Here is a 26,877-nt window from a genome sequence, read left to right as displayed (position 1 = left end):
ACAGAAATAGAACTTTAACAAACGTTCATCCCAGGGTTTGAGAGGGAAAATGTTGTCTGTACTGCTTTGGGAGACAAACAATTTTTTGCATTCCCTGGAATGTCTCTGCACTGCCTAGAAATACTTAGAGATGTGGCAGTGTTATAGAACGGAAAGAGAATTCTCTCTCTAATTAAACTTCTGTTGTCTTATTTACTTTGCTAGGTTGCAGTCACGTTACAAGAAAACCAAAAAGTTTTGCTCATTCAGCTGGTCACCTTGGGAGGGTGATGTAGATGGCACTGATGCAAGAGGGGATTGGGAGACTGATCTTGTTTTAGTAATTTCCTTGTGTATGTTTTGACTTAAGTTTTGATGCTTTAGCACTTACTGCCGTGCTTCGTGTTGGCATTATCCAACCTGTCTTGAGTTGTAATAGTACTTTCATGCTGTGGTCTTAACACAGACCTCACTCCCCACCCTTTTCATCCTGCCTAGTTAGCTTTTCTTCCCCCTGTTATTATAGTAGTCAGTAATGTGCTTTCTGGGATTTCTACAATACATCATGTCATGTTAATAGACCAATGCTGTTTTAAATTTAGATTGTACTCTAATTAAATTCTGATCTGCAGAGGGTTGTGTTTCCTCCTGTGTCAGAGTTACTTGTACCTCTAATACAGGACGGTGATTGTTTTCTGTATGGCTTGGTTGACTCTCCTTTCATACTGAACTTTTTGCTTGTCTCTAAGCATTTTCTGCCCCTTTTCTTATTTCTGTAACTCATTGGAAATCTATCTGAACTTCAGATGAGACGGTCTTCCTTAGAGAGAAGTTTCCTTGCAGTATCCATATGGCCTCTCTGTGTCTGCTACAACTTATAGGATACATTAAAAATAAAAACTGAAGTTTTGGATCAGTTTCTCAGCTGGTGTAAATTTCTACTTCTCCCAGTTAAAAATTCCTGGTTGTGACTGGGTACAGAGATTCCTCTGGGTTGTTGGTGGTCTAAGCATTGTATTCATATACTGGTAGTACATCCTATTTTAGCTCTGTCTTGAGAAAAAGCCTGTGGAGAAGCTAAATTGTCCTAAAAGAAGATGAGAGGAATCACAAGTTTGTAAACCAGGTAATGGCAAGCCCTGTGTTGTGCCTCCATGAAGTGGAAGATTGGTGAGCCAAATGCTGAACAGATCAGTCTGTCCATACTGGAGTTAAAGATCAGATGAGGCAGAAGCTTTGCTAGCGTGAGTCCGTTCATGCAGTGGCTGTGTGATTCTGGGCTGTGTGGTGTGATTAGGAATGTGGCTCTGGGTGGAAGTTGAACGTGGGCACTTCTGCTCTCAAAGACATGCCAGGCTGTATGTGTGCTTGAGCTCTGATGTGAGGATAGCAGAGATAAAGGCAATATTCAGATGAAAGCTGTGAAAACTCGGTAAGTGTAAGAAATGGGGAGCTACAACTCCATGGCCTGTACTGAGTTCAAGGGCTGCTCCAGAGGTCGGGCATGGTAGTGTGCAGGAGTCCAAAGCTACGTAGCTGAGCCCACACCATCATAATTTTTGAGGGGGATGTGCTGTCCTACAGTACTCTATGAGATAGACTCTGTAGTACCTCCCCATGAATAGTAAGCATCAGAGAAATAGCCTAGATAGGACCAAAGGAGGAGGGCAGATGGAAAATGTACATGAAGACAGCGGGGGGAAGGGGCAGCATTGTAATGCCAGGCTCAGCTTGGACGGGATGACAGTAAGATTATAGTGAAAGAGCAGAGAAATGCATGCTGAGCCTGGTTTACTGGAGAGCGCAGTTTGGTGCGAAGGTGTCTTCGAAGATGACTGAAGATGTCTTTGAGCAACAGTAGAGTCCAAGAAGGTTGGGTAGTGTTTGAGCATTGCTCCCTGCTTGTTCTTCTCCCAGTACGTGAGAGCGCAAGGTGTTCTGGCTGTTGGGTGCCTCTTTGCCTTCCTTGCCTTTCCTTTATGTCTGAGCACGGGTGCACCTTGCCTTTCCAGTCAGCCTCAATTTCCATGTGAGGGAGCCTTTCTCTTCCTCATGCTACACAGAGAAGTTCCCTTTTCTTTCTTTAGCCCTTGGGGATGTCCCTCCTGTTGTGCCCTCCTCCCTGCCCTCTGATTCTAGTTGCAAACAAAGACACCACTGATTCCTCCAAATGTGAACACAGGGGAGTTTTCTGCCTACCTCTTCAAGTGTGGCTGGGGAAACTGCAGAGTTTTCTGAGGTAGGAGAGCACATAGAGGCACCCCCTTGCATCCCACATCTTGTGACTATATATTCCTCCCTCTTCTCCTCTCCTTATATCAGTGTGTGGGGCACCTGTGTTCTGACCTCGATGTTTGAGTGGATGGGGAATCTTCAACTCTGCCCTTTCCCCTGGTGTGTATTCATGTTCTTTAACGGTGACTTCTCTCTGCACCTTCTCGTGTGTCTGTGCATTTCTGCTGCTGCTTATACCTGCCCCTAGGGGAGCGTTTTTGGCAGGGGGGCCCTTGCTGGCACACTAACGTGTGAATAGTTTCTGTGCTTTTCTTCTCATCTCCTCTCTTCCCTTCTCTTTCCCTCTCTCAATGGTGTGTCCAGAAAAGGAAGTCGAGCTCCAGTGTGCATTTGATGGTGAGCACCTCCCGTAAGCTGCCTGCGATTCGTGCGTCCGCCATTCTCATGCCATGCACGCTCGGCTTGTGCTCATCACCCTACATAGCATGTCTGTGCAGGGGGGCGGTGGTGGGGGGATCGTTGTGCACTGAAAGGTCCATGTCCTCACTAAAAGGGCCCTGTGATCGTCTGGCCCCCGGCCAGTCATACAGTTCCCATTCTGCTGGCAATGCCGTTTGACCTTGCCTGCTCTGAGTGTGAAATGGAACAAGGCAGTGGTTCTCTTGGGCTCAGCAGAGCAGGTGTGTGCCTTGCCTGGACATGGGGCTTTGTCATTCTGTTGCAGAAGTGCCAAAAAGAGGAGCAGGTGCTTTGCCTGGTGTTGGTGCCGTCATCCTTGGTGGGAGCCCTGCAGTGTAGAGCAAACTGGGAGTCGCTCCAAATGCGGCAGAGACTGATGGGGCTCCACTGTTCAGATGAAATGTGTGGGCACAGCACGGCCGGGCAGCTCAGAGCTGCCGGTCACTTCTTTTTTTTGCATACTTACTGAAAAGGTTTGTCAGAGCCTTTATAATCCAGAATTTCCTTTTGTCCTATCTCGTTTATGTATCCCAGCATGACCAAATACCTAGTAACTGCCTCCCCTGTCTTATTCATTTCCTCTTTTCATCCATCCAGATGTTTGACATCCATAGAATTTGTCAGAAAAGTAGTCAAATCCACTCTCAAGGGAGCAAAGAGAAAATTGGCCAGTGCCATATTGTAAGGAGTCATACACAGCCCGTTAGATGATGCCTTTGTCTCTGACACTGAGATATAAATAGTAACTAAAGTACAAAAATTAGTTACTGCATTTTCTCCTTTACACAGAAAAAGAAGAAAAAATATTTCTTCCCTATTGCAGGTAGGAGCAGGAATGTTATAGTACTGAGAAAGCAGAATAATTTGCTTCTACATTACAATTTGGAAGATATTTCTCCTCTTCCTCCTTCAGTGGCCATTTAAAACTATGTAAACACAAAAAAGTAATCCTGAAGTACTGCTTGGAAAATCTGATGTGAGAGACTGACTTTTCACCAGCCCTGCCCTTGTGAAACTCCAGGACAGGAGTTCATTGTGCCTTTCTTGCCCTTCTTTTCTGCCCACTGCCAGCAAAACTTAAATTCCCTCTGCATGTTGTTTTAAAGCAGCTGGGATATGTAAACCCTGTAAGTGTCAGCCTCGGGAAAACATGGAAGCAGTGAAGGTGGCTAAATAACCAGAGGCGACCCATGTGTTGGTACTTATTTTCTTTTAGTTGGCTAGAAATGTGTGTCCCTAGCGATATGATCACTGGTCTGTTTTCCTTCTCTTGCACCCTCTGTGTTTTTTGTGCCTGTCTGTCTGTCTCTTGTCTAGCTCAGGAAGCGCTGCCAACTGCTGTGCCAAAACTAATCGTGTTACATAGATCTTAAGAAGGGCCTGGCACCCTTTTAGGTGAATTGGCCTCTCTTAACTTGAGCTGTACCGCTGTGAATTACTGAGGATCCTAGCCTGCCCAGTGACCATGATGTTGGCTGGCAGTAGGAGAGGAAGGAGGGGCAGGAGTTGGCTGTGGTACCTGGGACTCTGGGAAGGGCAGGCCAGTCGTCCAGGGAAGGGCAGTTGGTTAAGTGGCCACCAGACGCGAGTGTGTGTGGGAAGCTCGGTATGTCAGACACCTCCGTTTGAGAAAGAGCTGTGAAAAATGCTTAGGCTAAGTCTTCTGCCTCTTATTTCCTTGGGACTCTGCCCTGGAGTAAAATGCTCTGTGATTCTGGACTAGCAAGCATGATACTAGATCTTCTTCAGCCTGCTGGCTGGGGAAGAGTATGATGGATGACCTGGGTGTTCAGTGCAGCCTGGAGGGTAGGCCGTGTGCTTTGGGTGTGCCTGGGTTTGCACTTTGTAAGGTGACGTCCCACACCTAACAAGCTGCCGTCAACTTTCTTTCAGAACAGTGGCTTCCTGGATGTTTTTGGGTTCCCCCCCCCCCCCCCCATTTGGCCTCAGTTATAAAGCCTTCCAAAAAATCAGAAGTATTTTCATATAGCTTCTAAAAATGGGCTGGGCTTTTCTCACTGGAAGGGGTTTGGAAGATAGGTCTCTGCATTAGGATCACAGTTTCTGAAGAAGTGCAGGAGCCTCAGTGTTGTGTGGAGGGCTGGACCTAGGCGCTGCCAGAAATTTGGTTGTGTTTATGCCATAAAACATCTTGGGATTAATGTTTTCAGGTTGATCTGCTCCTCTCTTAACATTCACAGAAGCCTGTCATCTCTTCTACCGTCAGGCTGGAAACACATGCCAGGAAGCAAAGCTCTTGGAAGGCCAAAGTCTTAGGACAATACAGGAATGTATAGGAAGAGGCAGTAAACAGTAATTTGTGAAGCGTTTCTCCTTTCTTAGCTTTGGGGATGAGTGTGTCATATTCTCTTTTTTTCTTTTTTTCACGGACTTTGAAAGAACTCATTCCTGCCTCTCTCTCCTACTTCCTCCCCTCTCCACTTGCCCCATCATCTTATGTTTCTCCTCTCTCCTTCTCCAAAAAGGATAGCTAAGCCAAGGCATGCTGCTTTTGAAGAAAAAATGAAGCATTAGTAGGTGTGTGTGAAGTCTCAACCTTACAGGATCTGTCTCTGGTTGACACATTAAACCTTTGGCAGATGATTTCCAGCTCAGCATTTGACTTCTGCATTCCTTGTGGTGGTTACTGGGTGATGAGGGCCTGATGTTCTGCAGTATGAGTTTGCACTCTCCAAGAGCGGTGGGATGGAGAGTGGCTGCAATGAGGTCACACTGATGTGAGCTCCCATCCGGTACCCCTGATCTGGAAACCAAGGAGTTGAGCGAGTCTCCTGCAGTGCTGATTTTGACATTGTTGCTGGTGTCTGGCAGCAAGAGAGCTATATACCTGGTGTGGGACTTACACGGCAGCGTAACTGTGGACCTAATTCTCCAAGAACTGACTGGATTTGTGGGCTAGGAGCTATATACTAGTGGACACAGGTTTGTCTTCCTACAAACATAGACTGCTCATTCCTGACGTAACTGTTGTACACGACTCAGTGGGACATTTCTTTGCAGCAAGCTGGTGACTGCTTCACTGTCCTGCTGTGTGAATGCAGGAAATGGAGATTTTATTCTTCTACCACAGCTACAAGAGAGACCGAAGAGGGGAAAGGTGGAAAAACTACCGGGCACCATCCAGAGGACTTGCTACTTGGGGAACATATGACCTTTTCCTTGTGTCTCACCCCCATCCCTTTCCATATTTTGGTCCTGAAGTCTCTTTGTTTGGGTTACAGCAGGGACACAACACACGATGCCTCATCTTTTCTCTACCTTTTCTAGGGCTGACCACACTTTTTCTTGCATCAGTACATTCCCTGGGACTCTCAGCATCATCACATGTCTAGGGCTGCTCCCGCACACTTTGGAGCTCCTCAGACACAACTCCCATTTGACCTCGTAATTTGAGACTGCACCATGATTATTGCGTGTGTCTCACTTCTGTAGTCTCTTTCTCCTGGGACAGCTGCCATCTCTCATTCTTCTTCACCAAATACTTTTTTGTTGGTGCTCATTGCAGGATTCTCCCTATCCCTTTGGGCTGCTGCATTTTTCCCTTCTCTTTTCCTTCCTTATAGATCTAGCAGTCTGTGCTAGACATTTGGGTTTTGGTACATCCCTTACAACATCCGTTGCCTCTGAGGGAAGTCTGATGTCCAGCGACTCAGGCAGCACTCCTTCTTCCTCCCTTTTCTTGTTGATGGAGCGTGTGGGGAGGGGAGGGTCTGAGGAGATGGTTGGGGTTGAAGCAATACTGTCATTTTCTTGCTGCCTCTGCTGCCCAGCAGGGGAACTAAAACCATGTTTTTCTGTCTCAGCCACAGAGCAACAACAAAACCAGTATAGTAAGCACTGCAAAAGAAACACCCCCAGTGCAGACGTCCATGGTATCTTCCCCAACCACTTTTTTTTTTTTTTGTGTTTGGTTTAATTTTGATTCTGTCCTCTCCCTTTCTCTCCTTCCCCCCCATCTCGAGTGCTGCTTGTGCTGCTCTGTTTCAGCTTGTGTTTTGGCTTCGTTCTGTCTGTGTCCCTGTGCTGCTGTGGGGCCTGATCACAGCCTCACAGGCTTTGGGGTGGGGGTGCTGAGCAGAGCTGTGGTTGGATGTGGGGATCGCAGCTTGCCTGGACTTCCCCGTGTGCCATCCCTGTATAGTTCTGTGCGTCCTGTTCAACTGTTCCTGCTGGCTTTGGGGAGGCTGGTTTGGAAGAAGAGAGTAGCAAGCTCAATGCACTCTTCAAAACCCAGGAAACGGAGGATGGACTTCAGGACACCACAGAAGAAAGGGCAGGCAAAGGGTTTTTAGAGGAATCCTTTGATGGCTCATTTGGGCTGCTCAGTTGTGTAGTTGATCCTCTGCAGCTCGCTGACTTGCTGGGCTAGCATTTTCTGCTTGGGCTGTGTGCAGGGGGCTTCACAGGGTGACCTGTGCCTAGTACATTTAACGGCACAGCTCGGTGGGGTCTGCCCGGTATGCTTGGAAGATCAGGCAGCAGCGCAATGGGTGACAGAGGCGGATGGGTGAGTGTACATCACTGCACCGTCATAGTCCCCAGTGCCCTCGCTGAGCCACCCTGCAAGAGTGACAGCAGTGGGAGGTGATGGCGCAGGATCCTGAAGTCTTATCCCAGTAGCGAAGGGATGAGTGCAGGAGGTAGTCAGCACCCGTAGCCCTGGTAGCTGCTCTTTGTTGTGTGTCTCTGGAGAGTTGGATTTGGCATTTTTTTGCAGGGTGGGAGGGTGGGATGTGGTGGTTTTGTTGTTTGTTGTAGAGCAAAGGGTTCTTGGGACACTTCATAATTTTCTGCTTTCCCTTCACTGGCTGTGTTCATTATGGTTTTGATACTGAGGAAGCCTTTCTAAATTATTAATTATTGTTGTTGTTATTGAAATTGGATCTCATTTTAGAGACTTTTAGAAAAATGTGCCTTTTTTCACAGCCCAGTTCCCTTACCAACTCTTTGAGAGGCATTGAGGTGGTCTGGCTTATCCCCTTTTTATTTTGAAAATTATGAATGTCCCTTTTTTAGGGTAAAATACCTGGCAAACTTTCCAAAAAACTGGGAGACAAAGGCCCCAGCCCAGTATTATCCTTTCCTCCCCTTCTCCCTCTTCTGAAGCATTTTGCAGTGAGGATGCTGGTGAGGGGTCCTCACTGAGGGGCTACTCCATGAGCAGCTGCAGAGGGTGCTGCTCGGTTGCTGTCTGGCATTTGTGCCAGCCTGGTTCACTGGAGGCAAATTGGGAATTAGGGGCAATTGCAAGGAAGCTGGGGGCTTTGTCTCCTTGTGATTGTGGCTTTTAGTGCAGCCCCTTTCTCTTCAGGAAACCTGTGCAGGAGGTGTGTGCGCGCACGCAAGCACGTGTGCTGTTTGGAGTTTGTGGTTTGATTTGGTTTTTTTTATGTCAGTCACCTTTTCTCCACTTGCTGGGGAGTGAAAAGAAATGAGAGAATGCTTTGGAACTGGAGTTTAATGATTCTTCCATCCTTTCCTAGGAGCCTCAAACAACTGTTGTCCATAATGCTACAGATGGCATAAAGGTAAGGGATGGGAGTGTTGCCAGAGAAACCTCCGCTTCTCTCTTGTTGTTCTCCTCTTCGTGTGTCTTACTTCGGTTTCTACCTTCCTGATGTCTGGTTTGTAGCCTGCTCCAGAATGCTGCTGGCAGTAGACTGGAAGGGTTGTGTTGTATGGCTGTGGATCTCTGGAAGAGGCTGAGTAGGGACAACTGTTCAAATATTATCTCTTTCCTGTTGTGGTGTGTAATCACCACTCTCTTTCATATGTGGGGTGGAAGAGAAGATACAGGCACTTACGCACTTTTTTTTTTCTTTCTTCTGGAAATGGAGACCTGTTCCTCTGAGAAAGCCTAGGAGCCCTTCTTTAGCTTCTTGTGGCTATTCTTCCAAACAGAAGCAACTCCCATTTGATCTCATTTGACAGAGTTTGGTAACTTCTGTCCTAGTAAAAGTTCTGGGTGGACAGCTTGAACGGCTTAAACATGCAAAAGCTGAGCAGAAATGCTGTTGTTTTGCTTAATAATTTGGCCTGCTTCCATCCAAATCTTCCTTGTATCATCCTCTCCCGCCATCCCTGCCAATGCTTTTGCGCTTTTCCCCATCTTCTTTCACAAACAAATCAAACTATTTACTCAGTGCTCCTGACTGCTGATGCCTGGTAACGCTCTGTTCTGCCGTGCAGGGTTCCACAGAGAGCTGTAACACCACAACCGAAGATGAGGATCTGAAAGGTAGGTGTTTTGCCTGTAATTTCTGATACAGTTAAGCGCAGGCAGGGGATCCTCGAGATTCGATCGTTGCCTTGAACTAGCTTCCCAGACTTCCGTGTCTGACTCAGTTCATAAATGCACCATGACGCTGTCATTCCTGTCACAGTGGGGCCATGCGTTGGGGAACCAGCTGACTTGGCCTCTGTGGTATATAAACACTGTTTGCCCTGAGCTAACTTGTTTTTGTCTCAGAGTTGGAATTCTCTTCTTGCAAATATCATAATCTGTTCATCTCCAGTCCATTTCTAGGCTTGGAAAATCCCTACCAGTCCCTTGAGGTTTGGAGTCTGGTTGTGGTTTTGTGCTTCCCTGTAGGTTACAGGGAGTTGAAACCTCTCTGTTCCTGCTCAGTCTCCCTTCTCACCTCTTTCTGAGAATCTCTGTACTGACATGCACACACTTTATTTTTTTGTCTTTGAGTCTATTTTGGTTTCTAAGATGAAGATCATTCTCAGTCTATTGTCTATGAATGGAAACTATTTTTTCGTGTTCTTGACTGAGATATCGGTAGAATGAGAGGCTGAGAAGGGATTTCACACCTTTCAGTGACCGTATCATAAATATTCTGTGCTTGTAAAACTCTTTAGACCAAGGAGCTGCGAGTCCCATACCTGCTCACATTGTTTGAGCAGCTGCCCTTTTCCTGACTTCCCTAAAGGATGGAGCAGACGTTTTCCTGAATGAGCAGGTTCAGGATAAGTGAATGCAATTTGCATTCTGAGGCAAACGTGTTAATAGTTTGCATTTTGAGGCAGAGGTATTCCTGTTCTCCCTGTAGTCAATCTGAGTTACACATGCAGGGAAAAATCAATGCTGACCCTGTGGTGTGGCAGCAATGTCACCTCTGTCAGCTGGGCTAGCTCCTGATGCTTTTCCTGTGGCTTATCACAAGCTGCTGGCTCCTCTTCTGAGGAGTCACAGGGAGCAGAAACGCATGCCAGTGAGTGAGCAAGCTCTGCAATACAGATTGTTTCAGATAAGACCTGACCTCATTACAGGACAGTATTCCAGTTCCCACCTTTTTGCCAAAGAGTAATCCGTGGTTTAAGAACCTAGCTTTGAGGGAAAGGGACTGGATGGTTTTTGTAGTGTGGTAATGAAACTGATTTATCTAATCTCTGCTGGATATCTGTCCAGAACAGATATTTGTCCAGAATCTTGTCTCCTTTGGCAGCTTTTGTTCCGAAGAGGTCCCAGACTTGAGCCAGTTGAGCCAATGGGTCCTGTAAGTCAGGAATACAAATGCTGTGAGGAGAGGAAGGCTAGGACTGGAACAGAAGGTTGGGGGGAAGGAGGGCAGCTGGCCAGGGCTAAATCTGTGAAGAATTGTGTAGGGCTGTGTTGCTGCAGATCAAAACTGATAATTTTTTTTTTTTTTGGCAGAGGTTAGAAAATTTTGTTATGATTTTAATAGAAGGGAGCATTTGAATGGTGGTTGGGGGGAAGGAGCTTGCACAGTAACGGTTTGTGCTATGGCCAGCTCTGGTAATTTTAGTGCTTCCCGTTTTAAGTGTAGCAGTGTTCACCAGTGTTCCTCCTGCCCCTCCATGGTTTAAGCTAAGCAAGCACTCGAGCAAAACTAAATAGAGCAAAAGGTTTGGGGTGTTGGAGTTCTCGGCGTTCTGCATAGCCATGACTCTGGGAAAAGGGAAGTGCTTGTGCCATTAATTCCTCTGCCAACTTCTTATTTTCAATAAACAGGTTACGCAGATCTGTTCTGCTGTGGTGTAGAATCCATCAGTGACAGTTGCCTCAGGGATATGCTGTTTCCACTGTGGCGGGGCTAAAAGCAGTGTCCCCCCTTCCCCTCTCATTGTAAATTGCACAGCAGGTCCACGTTGTAGAGCTGTCTACTTGGCTTTGCCCTGGAGGATACTCCTGCATGTTTTGTGCCCAGCATTGTGGTTTCTTTAATGTTCTCCTGTTTCCTTTCTCTTTTTTTATTTACTGAACTTGCGTGTTTTGTTTGTGTTTGTGTTTTAATTCCCTGCCATGCTAGCTCCCCCTCTCTCCACCGGGGACGGCAGCTCAGTGCTTGAAGGACGGAGGCACAGTGAGAGCAAAACACAGACTGAGTCCATGCAATCCCAGCTTTCTCTCTGTTTCTCAGCCAGTAAGTCCAGGGGTGCAGTGCTTCACGGCATCTTTTTTCCCACCCCCTCCCTCCACCTTTCCCATTTCTCCTTCCCCAAGGTTTTTCTTTTCCTCAACTTCCTTCCAGAACGTTGATTTTTCATTTCCAGTACTCCAGAACAAAAAGAAATCATCTCCCTTCCCACAAGATACCCTCTTTCGCACACTGAAAATTTCCAAACCTTTCCTTCCCTTTTTGAAAAAAAACAAAACAAAACAAAAAACAAAAAACAACCAAACCCAAACAACAAAAAACCACCCGGAACCTCATCCTAGCTAATTTCATTCCCTTGCTTTCATCTGGGCGAGACGTGGCATTGTCTGCAGAGACGCTGCCTTTTCGGGTTTCCTTGGGCAAGTCACTGCATCTCTTTGTGGTAAATGGGGTCAGTGGTGCAGGTCTGCTTGTGGAGAGGATGCGAGGCTGCATTCAGTCTCGCTTGTCAAGAACTTCTGAGCACCCCAGACACGGACGGTGCTTGGGAAGTACAAAAGGAACAAAAACCAGTGTTTACAGACTGCTTGAAGGATGCTTTGGAAGGGAGGCCGTGGCTGCTGGAAGACCGCACAGCACTTCTGAATCCATTGTCAGGTGCTCTGAGTGAAAAATCCCTGGATAATGTGGGGTCTGAGGAGCATTTCTCTGTTGTGAGCTTTACCTGGGGTGTCTGTCTTGCTAGCTCAGTTAGCTGGTACTGTGGTTAGTCCTCCAGTTATAGTACTGTCTGGCTGATCTCTCCTGAAGTGGCTGCCTCTGAAAATGGATATGAAAAAAGCTAGTACGTTAGAGAAAATCTAGGTGGGATTCCCAGCCTTTCCCCTATACAGACACACCGTACTAGCTGCCTGACTATTTTAAGCTATAATGGAAGGATCCTTAATGTGAGTTGGGAACATCTGGTCAGTCTGAATGAAGGAGCAGGCATGCCCTCTTCTGTCTCCTCCTGTCTGCCTTCCCCCGTTTCCTGCATCTCGCACAATGCAGCACTTGGAGCCTCTCTGTTACTTACTTTTGAAGTAGCCCTAAGGATGTCAAACTGCTGGTTCGTGAGGTGCAACGGGAAAGGTGTTTTGCCCAGCCAGAACGGAAGGGAAATGATCTCTTCTGAAGTCCTTTTTGCTGTGAACTGTCCATCACTGCTTTCTTATTAACTCCTTCCTCTTGCTTATAGCAAGGCCCTGCTTGGTAGGCTGAGGAGTGCCAAAAAACTTCTCTGCCACGTGGGGCAGCATTCTCCCACCCCGCTCCCCTCCGAGTTGAGGTTTGCAGTGATTTGGATGCCCTACTTTTTTTCCCTTCCGCTTGCATCCCGTACTTGCCCTCATGCTGCTCTGTCACTACTCCGACCAGTGTTTTAGGTCACCCTCAAACTACCTCCAGCAGCATTAGTGCGATTCCTACTGTGCTGTGAGGGGTCTCCTGCACCGGTGCCAGGGCGGTCCCCTCTGAGCAGTATCTGGCCCAGCTGATGTGTGACAGAGGCAGGAGAGCGGGTAGAGGCTGCTGGGATGTGGATGTCCCTGTGTGCCGACCGGGGTTGGGGCTGTGTGTGTTTGTACTTCTTTGTTGGTTTTTATTTTGCTTTCTGGTTTTTGTTTGTTTATTATTTTAATGCTTACATTTGTTTTGCAGCTACAAAGTCTTGTGAAGAGAAGCTTCTTGCCTGGGACAGCCCAGGGCAGACATTGGAGTTAGAGCGTGCTCGGTCGGAGCCTTTGCTAACTCCAGTAGTTCCCTTTGTACTTAACCGTGCACCGTGTAAGTTAGCAGCTGGGTAGCAGTAGTGGAGTAGTGCAACTAGTACTAGTTACCGTAGATGTAAAGCTCCCTCCCTCCTCCTTCGCTCCACCTCCGTGCCCTTCGCCCCCCTCGTCCGTCCGAGAAGGCTCGGAGCAGCCCCTCTGAGGGGTTGGTGCCGGCGGCTCCCGGGGCCGCTCCCGGCTGCAGGAAGCGGCGGCGGCCGCCGGGGGGAGCCGCGGCCCCGCGGGGGGAGCGGGGGAGCCCCAAGCCCGGCCCGCCGGCTCCCGGCCCCCGCCGGGGAGAGGAGGAGAGCCCAGGGGTGAGCTCCGGCCCGCGGTTCAAACCGGACGCCGCGAAAAGCACTGCCGGGGGCCCCGCCGCCCCCGCGGTGTCCCCGACTGCAGCCTCCTGCCGGCTGTACTGGTGCTGGCGGGCGGCTGCGGCGGCGCTGCCTCTTAGGGCACTCGAAAAAGACAGTGGAATAGCCGTGAGTCACACTCGTATCTGTGCTGGTGCATGCTTGCCTCCCTTTTTGCCTCTCTGCAGTGTAAGCTTGGAGGCCCCGTGGATTCATCAGGAGTGGCAGGCACAAATGCCTTCCCCCGTGACATCCCGAGGCCCTCCATCCTTTGGAAAAAACAGCTCTCCTGCGTGCTGGTTGTAGCTCGGGACATGTAGTGAAAGCAAGAAGACGAGCACAGTCTGATGGAATGGACTTCTGTTGAAGGACAGGGTCAATGCTGCTGCATAGTGACACTTGGGAAGGGGGTGCAAATCTCCTTGAGACGAGTCTGCACATGGTTGCTGTGGTCTGCAGATTTCCTCCCTCATCCCAAATGGGCAACCTTTCCTGTGGAGTCCATCTCCCGGACATTGCACACATTTGTGTGTGCTCTGCATGGTGGGGAGGTACAACAGGTAGCCCAGCTTCATGCAGAAGCAATTCCAGACGACTTGCTTGTAAAGACAATTTTCACAAAAGACGTAGCTCCCTGTGTCGTTTTGATCTAATCCCTGTATACGTCTTTCGACATCTGGAAATGTATACACCCTGAGTGGCAAAACCAGCTCCCTTACTATTATGAGCCAGTTGTCCCCTATCTGAGATGTTTCTGTGGCTGGCTGGTAGTATAATTCTCTTAACTGATTTCTAGAGTGGGTGTAAACATCTTTCATAGGCAGTGAGATTACCATCTTGTTGGTCTTCAGCTGTGCTTATCAATGGTGGGATGAGATGCACATGTGTATGAAAGTTTGCAGGGTAGGGCAGTTCAGACTAGCATCTTCTGGCATTTAGAGTGGAATTCAGCTTCCCTGACTTGGACATCTAAAGATGGTAGGTTGTATTTAAACATTTAAACACCACCCCCCTAATGGTAGGCATCTGAGATGCCTCAGATGAGACTTCCAGAAGTTCCTATTTCTTTCAGGGCCTAAAAGGGGGAACAGTCAGGTGATTGGTTCCATTTTAGACACCTACATTTTAGATGCCTAAGGACAGATAAATTCCACTTCTGGTGGTAGGAATTGTAAATTATTTGGTAACATTGAAGATAGTGCTATAGCACCTCCTAAATGCTTGTATACAGGCTCAGGCATATATATGGTGCACATACAGTTGTAGAACTGGAATTGCGTTATTTAAGAGAGCCGACCCAAACTTTGCGAGTGTTAAGGACTCTTGAGATCAGCACGACTGATGGAACATCTCAGAGGGGACAGCGCCTGGGCAATCGGCTGCGGGAGACGTAAGAGAAGAGGGTGCAGAGGTGCTGGCCAAATAACAGTAGACAGCTAGCCCCTGTCTTCATTCGTCTTGAAGTCCAGAGCACTGGGTGGGGCTAATGGCAGTGCTGTCACAGTGCTGAAAAGAATTGTGCCGTAGGGATTGGCAGAAGTGAACTGCCTGAGGAACGGAGCGCACACTAGTATATAGCTAGGACTTGTTCATCCAATACATCCATCCTGCTGTGGTTGTCTTTCTAGCTTGCGGAAATCATCCCTACATGTCCCAGTTGCTTGTTTGCAGCATTCATAATGTCTTGAGGTATTGGTGATGGTGATAGGCAAGTTGTTGGGAGACTTTTTCCAATTGCCTTAATCTGTGTGGTGGCCATTTCTTATACGTCTGCTGTGGTGAAGGGTTTCCACATCTTAAGCTGCCAGACAAGGGCTTCACATTGGCAGGTTCACTGACATTCATTGGTCAGACTCCCCAGAAGCACCTCAGGCTGTCCTTCAGGAGACACCTCTGGTGCCTCAGACCTTTCTAGAAGAAAAAAATGTAATATGACATCTTTATTTCCTTTCTCCCTGCATTATGGGATCACCATTCCCCTTTCATACCACTGCCCCATCTCATGTGGATGGCTGTCATTACTGCATATCTCCGGAATGCAGGGAGCAGCATCCTATGAGATCTACACTAATGGTGCTCCGCAAATTGCTTGTTAGGAAGCACCCAGTAGCCCCATATTCCCATTGAAGTCTTATGCTCAGTTAAATTGCTCTTTCTTCTTGTTCGCAGTGCGTAAGCAAGAGATCATTAAGATAACAGAGCAGCTGATAGAAGCCATCAACAATGGAGACTTTGATGCTTATACGTAAGTACAGATGTCTTCTGACAGGTTGTTTATCAGTTTGTGTGCAAGCGATGTTCTGGCTCCTGGGTATGAAGAGTTTTAATGTAGTCAGAAATGGTAAAAAGTTCTATGCTTTTTAGCCTCCATCCATTAAGGGTAGGAAGGTAGAGCTCTTTCAATGAACATCAAGTAGAAATCAGTTCCCAAGCAGCAACAGGAGTGACAGAAGGAAAATGTTCTAACTTCGTAAGAAACATAGTGGGGAGGGCAGTGGTATGGACAGAAAGGGAAAAAAAAGCAAAGCCAGAAACCTAGAGGCTTGTTTTATGTGAAATGCCAACTAGCACTAACTCCACGTTGCTGCAGTAGGACTGAGTTCTCCAGGAATTTACTCCTTGGAGTAGGGAAACAGTTAGGTGGACACAGGGTGTGAGTTAAACGCTGTACCAGCGCTTCATTGTGTAAATAGCCCTTGGGCTTAAAAGCAGACTGTAAGCCTGTGGTGCTTTCCTTTGCAGAAAAATCTGTGATCCTGGCTTGACCTCATTTGAACCTGAAGCACTGGGGAACCTGGTTGAAGGAATGGATTTCCATAAGTTTTACTTTGAGAACTGTGAGTGGGTAGACTTGGTAACACCAACAGCTTTCTCTCTGATCTTCCTTTATGACACATTTTGGGGGGAAAACTGCCCTTGTTTTTACTGGCTATCAGAACCAGCAAGAACTCGATTGTGCATCAGTTGTGATGCATTCAAAAGAGCCAGCGTGCTTTATCTGAAAAGCCTTTTCCAGCAACAATTTCAATTCTAACACCCAGATCCCTTCACTCTAGGCATACAGTTTGCCTGGTGCAAATATTTTCTAAGCGTGGACTGCAGGAGCTTTAAAAGTTTGAGGCACCAGATTTCCTACTGATATGGAAGTGGAAAAAATGAGCATATTTTGATGGAAACAACATGTATGTTTGGGGTAGACATACTGAATGGTCAGACATAAAGATAGTCATGCACAAATCAGTCATGCCTTCACTTTGAGTTTTCCCTGGATGGTTTCAGATCTCTAACATGTAATGAACCTGTTATGTGGATACAAGGGTCACCTTGTCAGCCTGGAGCAGGAGAAGGGGTTGGGAGAAATCATTTATACTAGTGGATTTGCCTCCCTTCCTGGATGTTTCCACAGGATGAAATAATTGAAATTTAAATCCTGAAGTGTTCTATTTGTTTTATTTTGGCAGTTAGGTCAAGATCCTTAATAGGCAATGCCAAGTGCTCTAAGTGTGCAGAGACCAAGCCTGTTCTGGAGTGATTTTTACACTTCTCTGAGGCTTGCTCATATTTGGTGCAGGCCTAGCTTAATGATCTCCTGATTATTGACTCCTTTGCAGCAACATTCTGTAATTAAAAGATCTTTTCCTGTAACTGAAGAAATAGCAGCACTGATGTTGAAAAAGTGGAGAGTATGCTTTGCAGAAGAAGTGGGAGCAAAGGAGTCAGGGGATTCTAGGCAATAAAAAGTACGCAGTTTCTAAGGAGAACAGGTGACAGGGGAAAGAATTGCTTGGATTTTGCCTGGAAAATTGCGGGAGCAGTTTTTACTGTATCCCAGAAACCAGTGGAAGGTGAGTAGAATATAAAAGAGGTTGGAGGATGTGGGGGGCTGTTTCTTCTTACTAGTAAAATGAAGCTGATGGTTTTGCATGTTCTGCCAGTACTGTCGAAGAACAGCAAGCCAATACACACCACCATCCTGAACCCCCACGTCCATGTCATCGGTGAAGATGCTGCCTGCATCGCGTACATCCGCCTAACACAGTACATCGATGGCCAAGGCCGGCCCCGCACCACGCAGTCTGAAGAGACCCGTGTCTGGCACCGCCGAGATGGCAAGTGGCTGAACGTCCACTACCACTGCTCTGGAGCTCCTGCAGCACCTCTCCAGTGAGGATCAAATACGGGTATGGACTATTGGGGAAAGAGTATATCGTACACACAGCTAAGGCTGCTGGATGTGGGAATTCAGTATTGCAGGCTGTTTAGCTGGTGGTGAGAGGAGCATTTTTAGTTGTAGGCTAAAAACTACTGCTGATCAGTTGGTGTTCCTTTCTCTAAGCCCTGTCCTCTGGACTCAGTAGGATTATCTGCCACTCTTGACAAACTGGAGTCGTGTGCCAGGCGGTTGTTTCTGAGCCCAGCTACCCTTGTAGCACCAGTGCTTCCTCCCTGCTAATCCAGAGCAGAGAGGAAGAGTATCTCATGCTGTGCACAGGTTCACTGTTTCCCAGGTGTCAGGGGTCTACCTTTTACACGCTGGTGATTTCAGAGAACTTCTTTGATGAGGATGTCGTATTGTAGAGAGGATATTGTAAAATCTATACAGAACAATTTCTATGCCATAACGGTAAAGATTTATTCATATAAATTTTACTACCTATTTTCTGATCGGCAGAAGCTATTTAGTGTACGATGTTGAGAAAACTCAGAGGGGAAAAAAAAAATCTAAACAACTAAGGATTTGGAGGATTTAAAATATCTCCCAATTAGCTTGCCACAATTCAGCATTGGAGGAAAGTTTGGTTATAAAATTTGACATGAAGAAACTATTGTTGCTTGCTCCTGAAGAACAGCAGATCCACTTACTTCTGCATCATTTAGGCATTCCTGTTTATTGCCTTACTGGTTTCTTTTAGTTAGATGTACAAAATCTTTCTGCCTCCTTTCGTTTTATGCTGAAGCATGTGTCGCCTTCAGTATAAAGATTGAAGTTTCCTAATCTTAGGACCTTTATATTAAAGATTTTCTATTTAAGAGCAATCACAAAAAACATCTGCACCCGGGAGACAAGCTTTTTTCAATGTGGTCATTTGAGGATTAACCACTCAAGTATGGTTAGTACTTGAGTCCTAGTCTTGTGTAGTACTTGGGACTAAGCCAAGAGCAGTTTTTATTCTTATGTGTTGGGAGAGATTCAACCCTACTGAAGGCAACAGGAAGGAATGTGAACTATCACAAGCAAACTGCAGAGGTCACAGATGGAATTTGAAAAGCAAAAGCCAGTTGGGGGCACCAGAAGCAGGGAAGCTTTCCAGAGAGCTGGACAATCAGCTGAATTTCCAGGGAGTAAGGCAGCAAGCAGGATAAAGCCTTTGCAGGGAAACAAAAAATAATTTACTTGTATCAGTTTTTATCAAAGAGATGCTGAGGGAGACTTCTGTCCTGGATATAGTCCAAAAATGATGCAGAAGAAATTATTAAATTAAAGATTGGTATGTCTCAGTGGCTATGCCTAGGAATTCTCAGGAAGCTTAGGAGGGGAGAGTCTTAGCTGCTACAGAAGAGGTGTGTTTCCTTGACTTTGCTGCTGAAATGTTGCACCTCCTCCAAAAGTATGTGCTGGAGGGTTTCTGAAAAGTGCAGAGCAGAAGCCATTTCCAAACCACAAACTGTTGGTTAAAACAATATTTTTTAAAACCTATGAACTAAATTGAAGTTGAAATATTTGTGTGCATTTCTGGGTTCTGAAGGAGGTGTAACCACGTGCAGTTATGAGTGGGGTCAGTGTGGGCAGCCCCCATCTGAACACATTGAATCATTTTGGAGCAGCATTGGCCCATGTGCAGTGAAGGGTAAGGTTGAAGAAGGAATGAGATGCATAAGAATGCTTAAATAGAAATTGGTGGCTTGCCTTTTCACCTGGAAGGCAGAGTTCAGTTTTGGGTAAGTCATCTCGAAAGGGAACTGCAGCTGTAAAAGAAGTTTGAGGTTAATCAGAGGACTTCTGTGTAAGGAGAGAGTAGGAACACAGAAGGGAAAAGACTAATAAGAGAGTTTGCGACAAAGACTTGCAAACTAAGAAATGGTAGAGAGAAGATTTTTGGCTACGCTTTCATGACAGGACAATGCTAATCAAACAAGAAAAAACCCCAAACTTAAAACTGATCAAAATAAATCCAGAAATTTGACACAAGAAGATTAGCCAGGAGGAGCCTCTCTAAAAGCAGTCATTAGGGCTACAACTTTGCAGAACTGCAGAAAAGCTCATACATTTGTTTAAATAGTAGGAACACTCAGAGGCTAAATTACTGAGGACTAAATAAAAAAAAAAAAAAAGAATGATCTTTCAGTTCAAGGCAAAAGCCAATTGGAAGTGAGGCGGAAACTGTTTGTTAAGATCACCCCTCGGGAAACATCTTCAACTTGCGGGACATGTCACTGTTGGACAGTGGGCCCAAGTCTGCTCCAACCAAGTAATTAATTTCAGCGAGTAGTTCATTTTCATTGGCACCCTCAGCCACCTGGAAGAGAAAGTGTGTGCCTCTTGTCTTCAGGGCTCTCCTCACGAGCCCCGCTCTGGGTTGTGTTAGGAAGGGTTTCTGCCTGCACCAAATAATTAGCCTGTAGAAAATATGTTTTATTAATCGTGTGCAGCTAATGTTTGGCTTTATTTCCTTCCATCTTCCATCCCGTTCTCACCTCTCCTTTCTGGGTGGACCCTACCTCTTCCTGACTGCAGCAACTTGTGGAGATACTCAGCTGGAGGGCAATATCTTCTTAGCAAGCAGCTCTGGAGTGCCTGAGTGACAGCAACGGTCATGTCTGTTTTGACGTTAAAAAAAAAATAATACAAATTACAAACAGGCAGCAGCCAAATGCACGAAACCCTGCATGCATCTGATGCTCCGGGCGCTGCCTTTCTGTTGTTTTCCATGGATCCATCGTGTCTGTTTCTGCTGTACGAAGGTGTTTTTAAATCTAAAAAAAAAAAAAAAAAAGACATGTTGTTTGTATAAAATAATAAAAAACAGGAATAATGCTAAATAAATGACAGATTATCCAACATGCCCCCTCCCCCAGGGCTAAGAAAATGGCAGCAGCTGGAACATCTTTCAGAAATGAAGTGAGGGGGAAAGCAAAAGTGAAGGAGAGAGAAAGAGAGGGAGAGCAAAAAAGGAGGCGGCTTGAGCAGCGGGTGGCTGAACTGTGCTCCACAAAGCCACGGTGGAAGTTAACATCACATTCAGGCTGTGCTGCGACTTCAGTCAGTGAGAGGTGGCGAGGAGACCCCAGAGGAGCCTGTGTGAAGACTTGGGGTTCGAGAGAGAGGAGGCGCTTCTCTTCCTGTTGCCCGGCAGACTGACTTCAGCCTGAGTTTCTTCTTCAATTCCTGCACAGCAAGAACGCTATGGAAAGCTGGTTGCTCAGCTGCTGGATCCCAAAACGGACTCTTCTTTTTTTTTTTTTTTTTTTTTTTTAAGAAAAAAAAACAAAATGGGATGTTGATTTAAAACTAAAGGTGGAAGTAGGGATTAAAAAATGGGTTTAAGTGAATATAACTTAAATAGAAGCTTGCTCTTCAGTGATACTGGTTTTAGAAACAGCCACTACCTGGCCAAACATGGAGGTTTGAAGCCAGCTTATTTAATTTAACAAAAAAAGCATTGCATTAAGAGCAGAGATTCTAGAGGAAGAGGGTACATGTATGGGATTTTCTATTTTTTTTTTTTTTCCTTTCTAGTAGCATAGTTGGGATCCACAGTGCTGCAGAACACGTGTTCCTTAGGAAGCAGACAAAAAACTTAGTGTTATGTTCTTCATGAAGACTTGCACATACACTCCTATATGAGGCATAAATAGCGTGTGTTTTTTATACTGAAATATATGCACCCATAGAATTAAAGGGGTTACCTGGCCTCCTGTTTGATTTGTTTGGTCTCCGAGTGAAATAGCAGTGGGAGCCAGCAGCCCCAGCCAGGTGCTTCTCCCCACCACTATAACCCATCTGATGTTTGTAAGTGTCATGTTTCCTAGTGTTTATTTGGGTAATTTTTCTATTTTTTACAGTGATGTTGTAACACAGAAAACTATCAGATCAGAACCTCAAAAGCGGTAGCCCGAAGGACTCCAGGCCACCTCCCTGTGTTGCCTCTGGGTGTTAGAGGATACCTCATGAAGCAGAGGGGAAAGGGAATTAGCACATGTGATCTGATGTTTGTCCTTTGGGCCAAGTCATCTTCCTTTCTTTTCTTTGCTGCAGAAGGAGTCTATTTCCTTTATTCACTGGGTGGGGAAGGTGGCAGTGTTTTGTTGACCTTACCAAGGAGGGAGCCTAACCCCAAGAAGAAAACAGCCTTTCTGGCGGACCCGGTAGGATTTGTCTTGACCAAGGGAAGGCATCACTTGCAGAAGTTGGGATGGGCTTTTACCTGAATTTCTGTCTACCCCTAATAATTTTGTGGATCTTGTGAGGGAGTTAAAGTGATTGCATTGACAGCATACTAAGTGCGAGGCAACCTTTTTACAGACTACGGAGGAGAAGAAACCCAATTTGGAATTTTAATCCTTATTCAACAGAAAATAAAAGCTGTTGCACAAACTGGAGCTGTCGCTTTGCAACAGACAGATCTCTGCTCCCGTTGTTAGAGAGGTGCTATCCCACACCAGGATTAGATCAGTTTAATCCGTGATGAAGGAAAAGACCATCCGCACTTCCCCGGTTTGTCTGAGCTTTTCTTCCTCCCTCCACCACCCCAGGGAGGAGCGTGGGGATTGAACCCATGGGGAGCAAACACTAGATTTTATTATTTTGAAACGTTTTTAAGACAGCACTAAGCCAGTGAGTGAAGTGGAAAAGTGAAAAGCCTTGATATTTTATTCAGACTTTTTTTTTTTAAAGCCACAAAGAGAGAGCAAACAGGAGATTACAATTATGCCATTTTAAAAAGATAAATACAAAACATTATGCATGCCTTCTTTAGGTCTGATCTTCCTTGTCTCTTTACCTGATGATTATTAATAATTAAAAAGAAAACCCTCTGTATTAAGTATCTGCATCTTTCAGAGAAAATTTAAAAAGAACAGAACTGTTGGGGTTTTAGTTTTTGCACAGTCTTGGAGACAAACTCTCTTTTGGGTTTTTAGTTTGTTTTGTTTCCTTTTAAGTTAATGAGAACCTTAGCTTGGTATGGCCATTATCAAACACAGCTGTACACCTTTAGCATTCTTAATGTTCTCTTATGGGGCTAATATAAGCATCTATATAATATATATTATAAATATCACATTTTAAACAGGAAATGGAAGGCATTTGATGCAGAATTTTTGCATGATATAGAAATAATTAAAGTTAGCTAGTGTTTGTTTGTTTGGTCTGAATGTTGGTAGAACCTTCATAGCTTTGTTACAATGAAACCTTGAACTGAAGATATTTAATAAAATAACATTTAAACAGTGCAACGTTTTTGAGTGTCACATTTTTTTCTTAAACCATGGGACAATGTGGAATTGGCACTTGTGCGATAAGGATCAATCTGCAAAGGTTTGGGTTTTTTATGTCAGTAAATCATGTGATTTAAAAATGTCATGTTTAAAAAGGAAAAATGAAAAAATATTAGCATTAATAAAAACAAAGGGGCAACAGAACCTGTTAAAATGAACTTTATGGCATTCCCCTGGCAGACTACGGGATAACAGGGAAATGTTGCTTCTGTTCCTGATCGCCTAACCCCTGGCAAGCCGATGCTGCTACTTCCTTCCTTGGACTTTCTTTTCCTCAGCAATATTTCAGGCTCTGTGTGGGAGAAGCCATCTTGCCATTAGGTTTGCCTGATGTAAATGTGCTGAACGTAAGTTGGGTGGCAGCTCTAGCGTATTTTGTGTCCTAGACGGGATGCTCGGCGGAGGCACAGATCAAACCACTCACCTGTACAAATTTGCCTGGTCTAGCATGATTTATGAACAGAAGTTGAAGTTAGATGGATTTAGCGTGTTTTGGCTCTATACTGCCACTTGTTATTAGCATTTCATTTAAGCTGCATTGGGTAGGCTTTGTTCCATTTGGGCCTTCACTGATTTGGCATTTTACTTTTATTTCCCACGTTGTACTGTTTGGGCTGAGCCTGCAGGGTGCTGCTCTTGCCTTCTGCTGAGCCCCCTTCCCAGCTGGTCTGGGTGGGACAGAGGTGCTTGTGTGCTTCTCCGTGTCCTGCTCCTGCTGGCCTTGCGGCAGCTGAGCATGTGTGGCGTCTGGCAGAGTTCCCGCTGGGATTGCACTGGGGATACCCATCTTGTTTTCGTACTGGCTGCAGGTACGGCTGAGGGGCTAGCTGGCATGTGTGCCCCCAGCTCGGCTGGCCTCCCTCTCCCCTGAGCTCTTCTCAGGTGCATCTGGGAGGCGCTGCAGGGGTGGCTTTGCCTTATCACCGAAAGAGAGTTCAGTGTGCTTAATCCCCTCTAACTGCAGCAATTACCTAGCAAATAGGTGTCAGTTACTGCTGCTTAAAGAGATGATTGCTTTTGCTGCCTGATGAAACAAGAGGAAAATTGTCCTTAGTGGTTAAAGGGAGAAGGTAAGAGTTTTACAGCCCACTTCACTGGGCCTGAAGACAATCTGTTCCTGGCCAGGAGAGATAACTCCAGCTATTACAGTAGCAAAGAGAGGTTCTGCTATCATTTCTGACATCCAAGGCAGCATCACTCATCAGGTAAGGCCTCTCCTGAAGCAGTTCATCATATCTTAATGATCTTTGAAGAAACATTGCAGTATGATCCAATATACACTACGAAGTTACCCATAAAGCTAGTGATGATTTCCCATTTCTTAGTAGCTCTGTTAATCAGGACAAGAGTCATTTAAACACTTACTGAAAGCACAATAGTCGGACTAATGCTTATGTCAAGAATATTTATGTAGCATATATATGGGGCCTTTCAGAGGGTTCCCGTGTATGTGTGTAATTTAAGTACATTTAGAAAAGGTGAATGGTGTTCCATTTTAGCTGTACTGTATGTGCCTTTACCACTTGCAGGTCCTCTATTAGTCTTGGGCCGGGACACTGAAAAAATGTACCTATGGGATAGACTGTGCTCCAGGAGGGGTGCCTGTCTTATGTTTTAGCTGACAGCGGGGATCAGAAATGCTACTTATCTGCAATGTGATAGCTCCAGTATTGAGCTATCAACCAGGGATATTCTCAGAAACTTACTTTGTAGTATGCCGTATCTGATTAAAATCTGCTTTTCGTGTTGGATGGTATTTTGCCATCTTCCTTCCTAAGAGAAATGTCTGAGTATGGTTTTCTAAGTTCCGTCCCTCTCTCCCAATATGTGCCTGTGCAGGCTTGTACATCTAGGTTGATTGCTCTATGGGAGACCTGTGATTGATGGTGGCTTTTATTTGTGCCCAAATCAGATTTCCCTTTAAGGTAGGATTGGTGTGCTCTCACTTGCTGGGCTAGCAGCACAAAGTCTGGGAGGACGCTTTTATGCTGTAGTATGTGTGACAGGTGGGGAGAAGCACGAGCAGAGCTGGACCTTGAGTGTTGATATCCTTTCCGTTTTGTTATGAAAACCATTACCTTTTACTTATGTGTAACTGATAACATAGACAAACGAACAGAGCATCTGACTAGCAGTTGTGAGATTTGCAATCTGTTTCTAGTTTTGCTAGGGCTCTGCGGAGCAACTGCAGACAAGCCACTTGTGTACTCTCTACTTCAGCTTTCCCGTCTGTCCATGCAGATAACGAGACTGACCTCTGTAGAAACCACTGGAAGAGGCTGATGAACAGTGACGCAGAGCAGCTGGGTGGTATTGCTGCTGCACATCACAGGTGGCGTTTTTCCCCGCCCCCTGAGAATTTGAAAGGTTTGGGACTGGAGACTAATGCACCTGGAATGCTTGTTTATTTGGGTTTGGTATAAATTTATTTCAGAGTTGGGAAAGGTGGTCCTTGGGGGCTCTTAAAGTGGCTTGAGTGGAGGGTTATGAATTTTTCCCTTGAGATCTTTAGTGCCTGAGATCTCCTCACCTGCAGGAAAGCCCTGCCTGCCGGTAAGGAATAGGAATTTGCTGCTGAATAGTATCATGAAGAATTTTAATCAAGCAATTTCCTTTATACTTAGCAAGTTTTAGAAAACAAAAATGCATATGCTCGTGGGTTTTAAGACAACCTGGCCACAGTGGAACGATGCAAAACCAATTAGGTCAATAAAGTCTCAGTCTGAAAGTTCCGTACACCACAGTGGGGTCCTCTAAAGCACAGGTGGATGGGGTGAGAGGGAAAGCTTGTTGCCTCTCATCTGTGACAATTTAGATAATTTTGCTCCCCATAATTACCTATGAATGATGGGCAGGACGACATTTATTCACAGAAAACCTTTTGTGTTAATCCATCCTACCACAATGTATTGGCAGAGTTGGAATTTGGCTCGTTCTTGTTGGGATGACGTACTCTCTCATCACGACTTATTTCTCCTGCATGGTTCTGTGGAGAAGTGTAGTGTTCATGCCAACGGAGGATAGACTGCAAAAATGGCATCAATGCTGTGCTTCAGAGGCCTCCTTTACATTGGAACATCCTATAGGTTGTATCTGTAGCTATAGCAGTGCTGCTGCTGTATGGTTGTTCCTGTTCCAGAAAGCTATTATTTATTTGGTTGTTTCTTACTACATGTTTAGAAGTTCAAAATAAACTGAAAAAAAGTACTTGTGCAAGAAGGATATGTTCTGCTCGTGTCATTTGAAATTCATTGCTTTGGATTTACAGTATTTTTCTTGTATAAAAAAGGCCCAAATTCTGAAATAGTCTTAAATGGTTTTAAGAATTGTGAACAGATTTCAGCTTTGTTCATTCCAAAATAGTATTAATGTTGAAATTATTTTAAATATCATGTGAGCAAGTTTAAAGACCTTCTAATCTGTTACTATATCAGTAAAAATCTTCCATATCTATTGGAAATACTTCATTGAGCTTCCACATAAGCAGTAACGTGTTTAATCTCTTATACAGCATTATACTTTGACCTTCCCTTTCGAAAAAAACAGGCTTCCTGACTCATTAAAACATAAATAGGAGTGGGCAAATAGAAATATTCATTGTAACTCATTTTTTTACTTGAATATCCAGGGAAGGATTGTTGGTTTGTTTATGTAAGCTTAGGAAGGAGAAAAAGGTGCTTCAGAGAAATGCAATGTTAGCAGGGACAGCACGTGCTAAGTGCAATAGGCACAGAGCAATGCGATAGCCTGGAAGGTGGTAAGGGAGTAATGAAGCCAAGCACTTGGAGAGGTTTGGAGTGTGAGGAGGCTGGTGTGGGGAAGAGAGCGGAGATGCAAGGTGGAATTAAAGGGGTCTTGTAAGTGGATAGAGAAAGCTACATACGAGGTAGCTGGAAAGACAAAGATGGCAGAGGGGTTGGGAGTTGTGGTGAAATGAAAGGGAGGTGAATTCTGCTCTGGTAGAGGGAGGAGGAGGTTGCAGAGATGGAATATATTTTGGGGTGGTTTCTTCCACTGCACACTTAAATGGAATTTTAAGCTAGTATTGTTGTACGTGTACTATAGCGTACAAAGTACGTTCCTGTCAATGATTCCCCTCCTTCAGTGTAACTGAGATTGGTTGGACTGGGGGAGAGAGGGGAACGACCAAAACACTTTTTGTATCAGAATATCAAA

At 45.5% G+C, this 26,877-nt stretch overlaps 1 protein-coding gene across 15 annotated transcripts in view; it reads left to right on the top strand.

Moving 5' to 3' along the window:
* CAMK2G (calcium/calmodulin dependent protein kinase II gamma) overlaps positions 1-20,675 on the top strand; it is a 120,195-nt gene extending 99,520 nt beyond the window's left edge. For 2 of the 15 annotated variants that reach the window (XM_063339285.1, XM_063339286.1), the window contains exons 14-23: positions 2,578-2,610; positions 6,498-6,566; positions 8,178-8,222; positions 8,884-8,932; positions 10,971-11,084; positions 12,738-12,863; positions 15,373-15,448; positions 15,946-16,040; positions 17,139-17,384; positions 19,940-20,675. In XM_063339285.1, the coding sequence (XP_063195355.1) occupies positions 2,578-2,610; positions 6,498-6,566; positions 8,178-8,222; positions 8,884-8,932; positions 10,971-11,084; positions 12,738-12,863; positions 15,373-15,448; positions 15,946-16,040; positions 17,139-17,371 (840 nt within the window). In that variant the 3' untranslated portion in view covers positions 17,372-17,384; positions 19,940-20,675. The remainder of the gene's footprint in view (positions 1-2,577; positions 2,611-6,497; positions 6,567-8,177; positions 8,223-8,883; positions 8,933-10,970; positions 11,085-12,737; positions 12,864-15,372; positions 15,449-15,945; positions 16,041-17,138; positions 17,385-19,939) is intronic. The other 13 variants (XM_063339287.1, XM_063339288.1, XM_063339291.1 and 10 more) reach the window with 13 other exon arrangements.
* Positions 20,676-26,877: the final 6,202 nt, after the last annotated feature.

This window comes from Chroicocephalus ridibundus, chromosome 6 (genome assembly GCF_963924245.1).
Source record: "Chroicocephalus ridibundus chromosome 6, bChrRid1.1, whole genome shotgun sequence".
Taxonomy (NCBI): Eukaryota; Metazoa; Chordata; class Aves; order Charadriiformes; family Laridae; genus Chroicocephalus; species Chroicocephalus ridibundus.
Note: the sequence above shows the minus strand (reverse complement) of the source record. Positions and strands in the feature narration are given on the sequence as shown.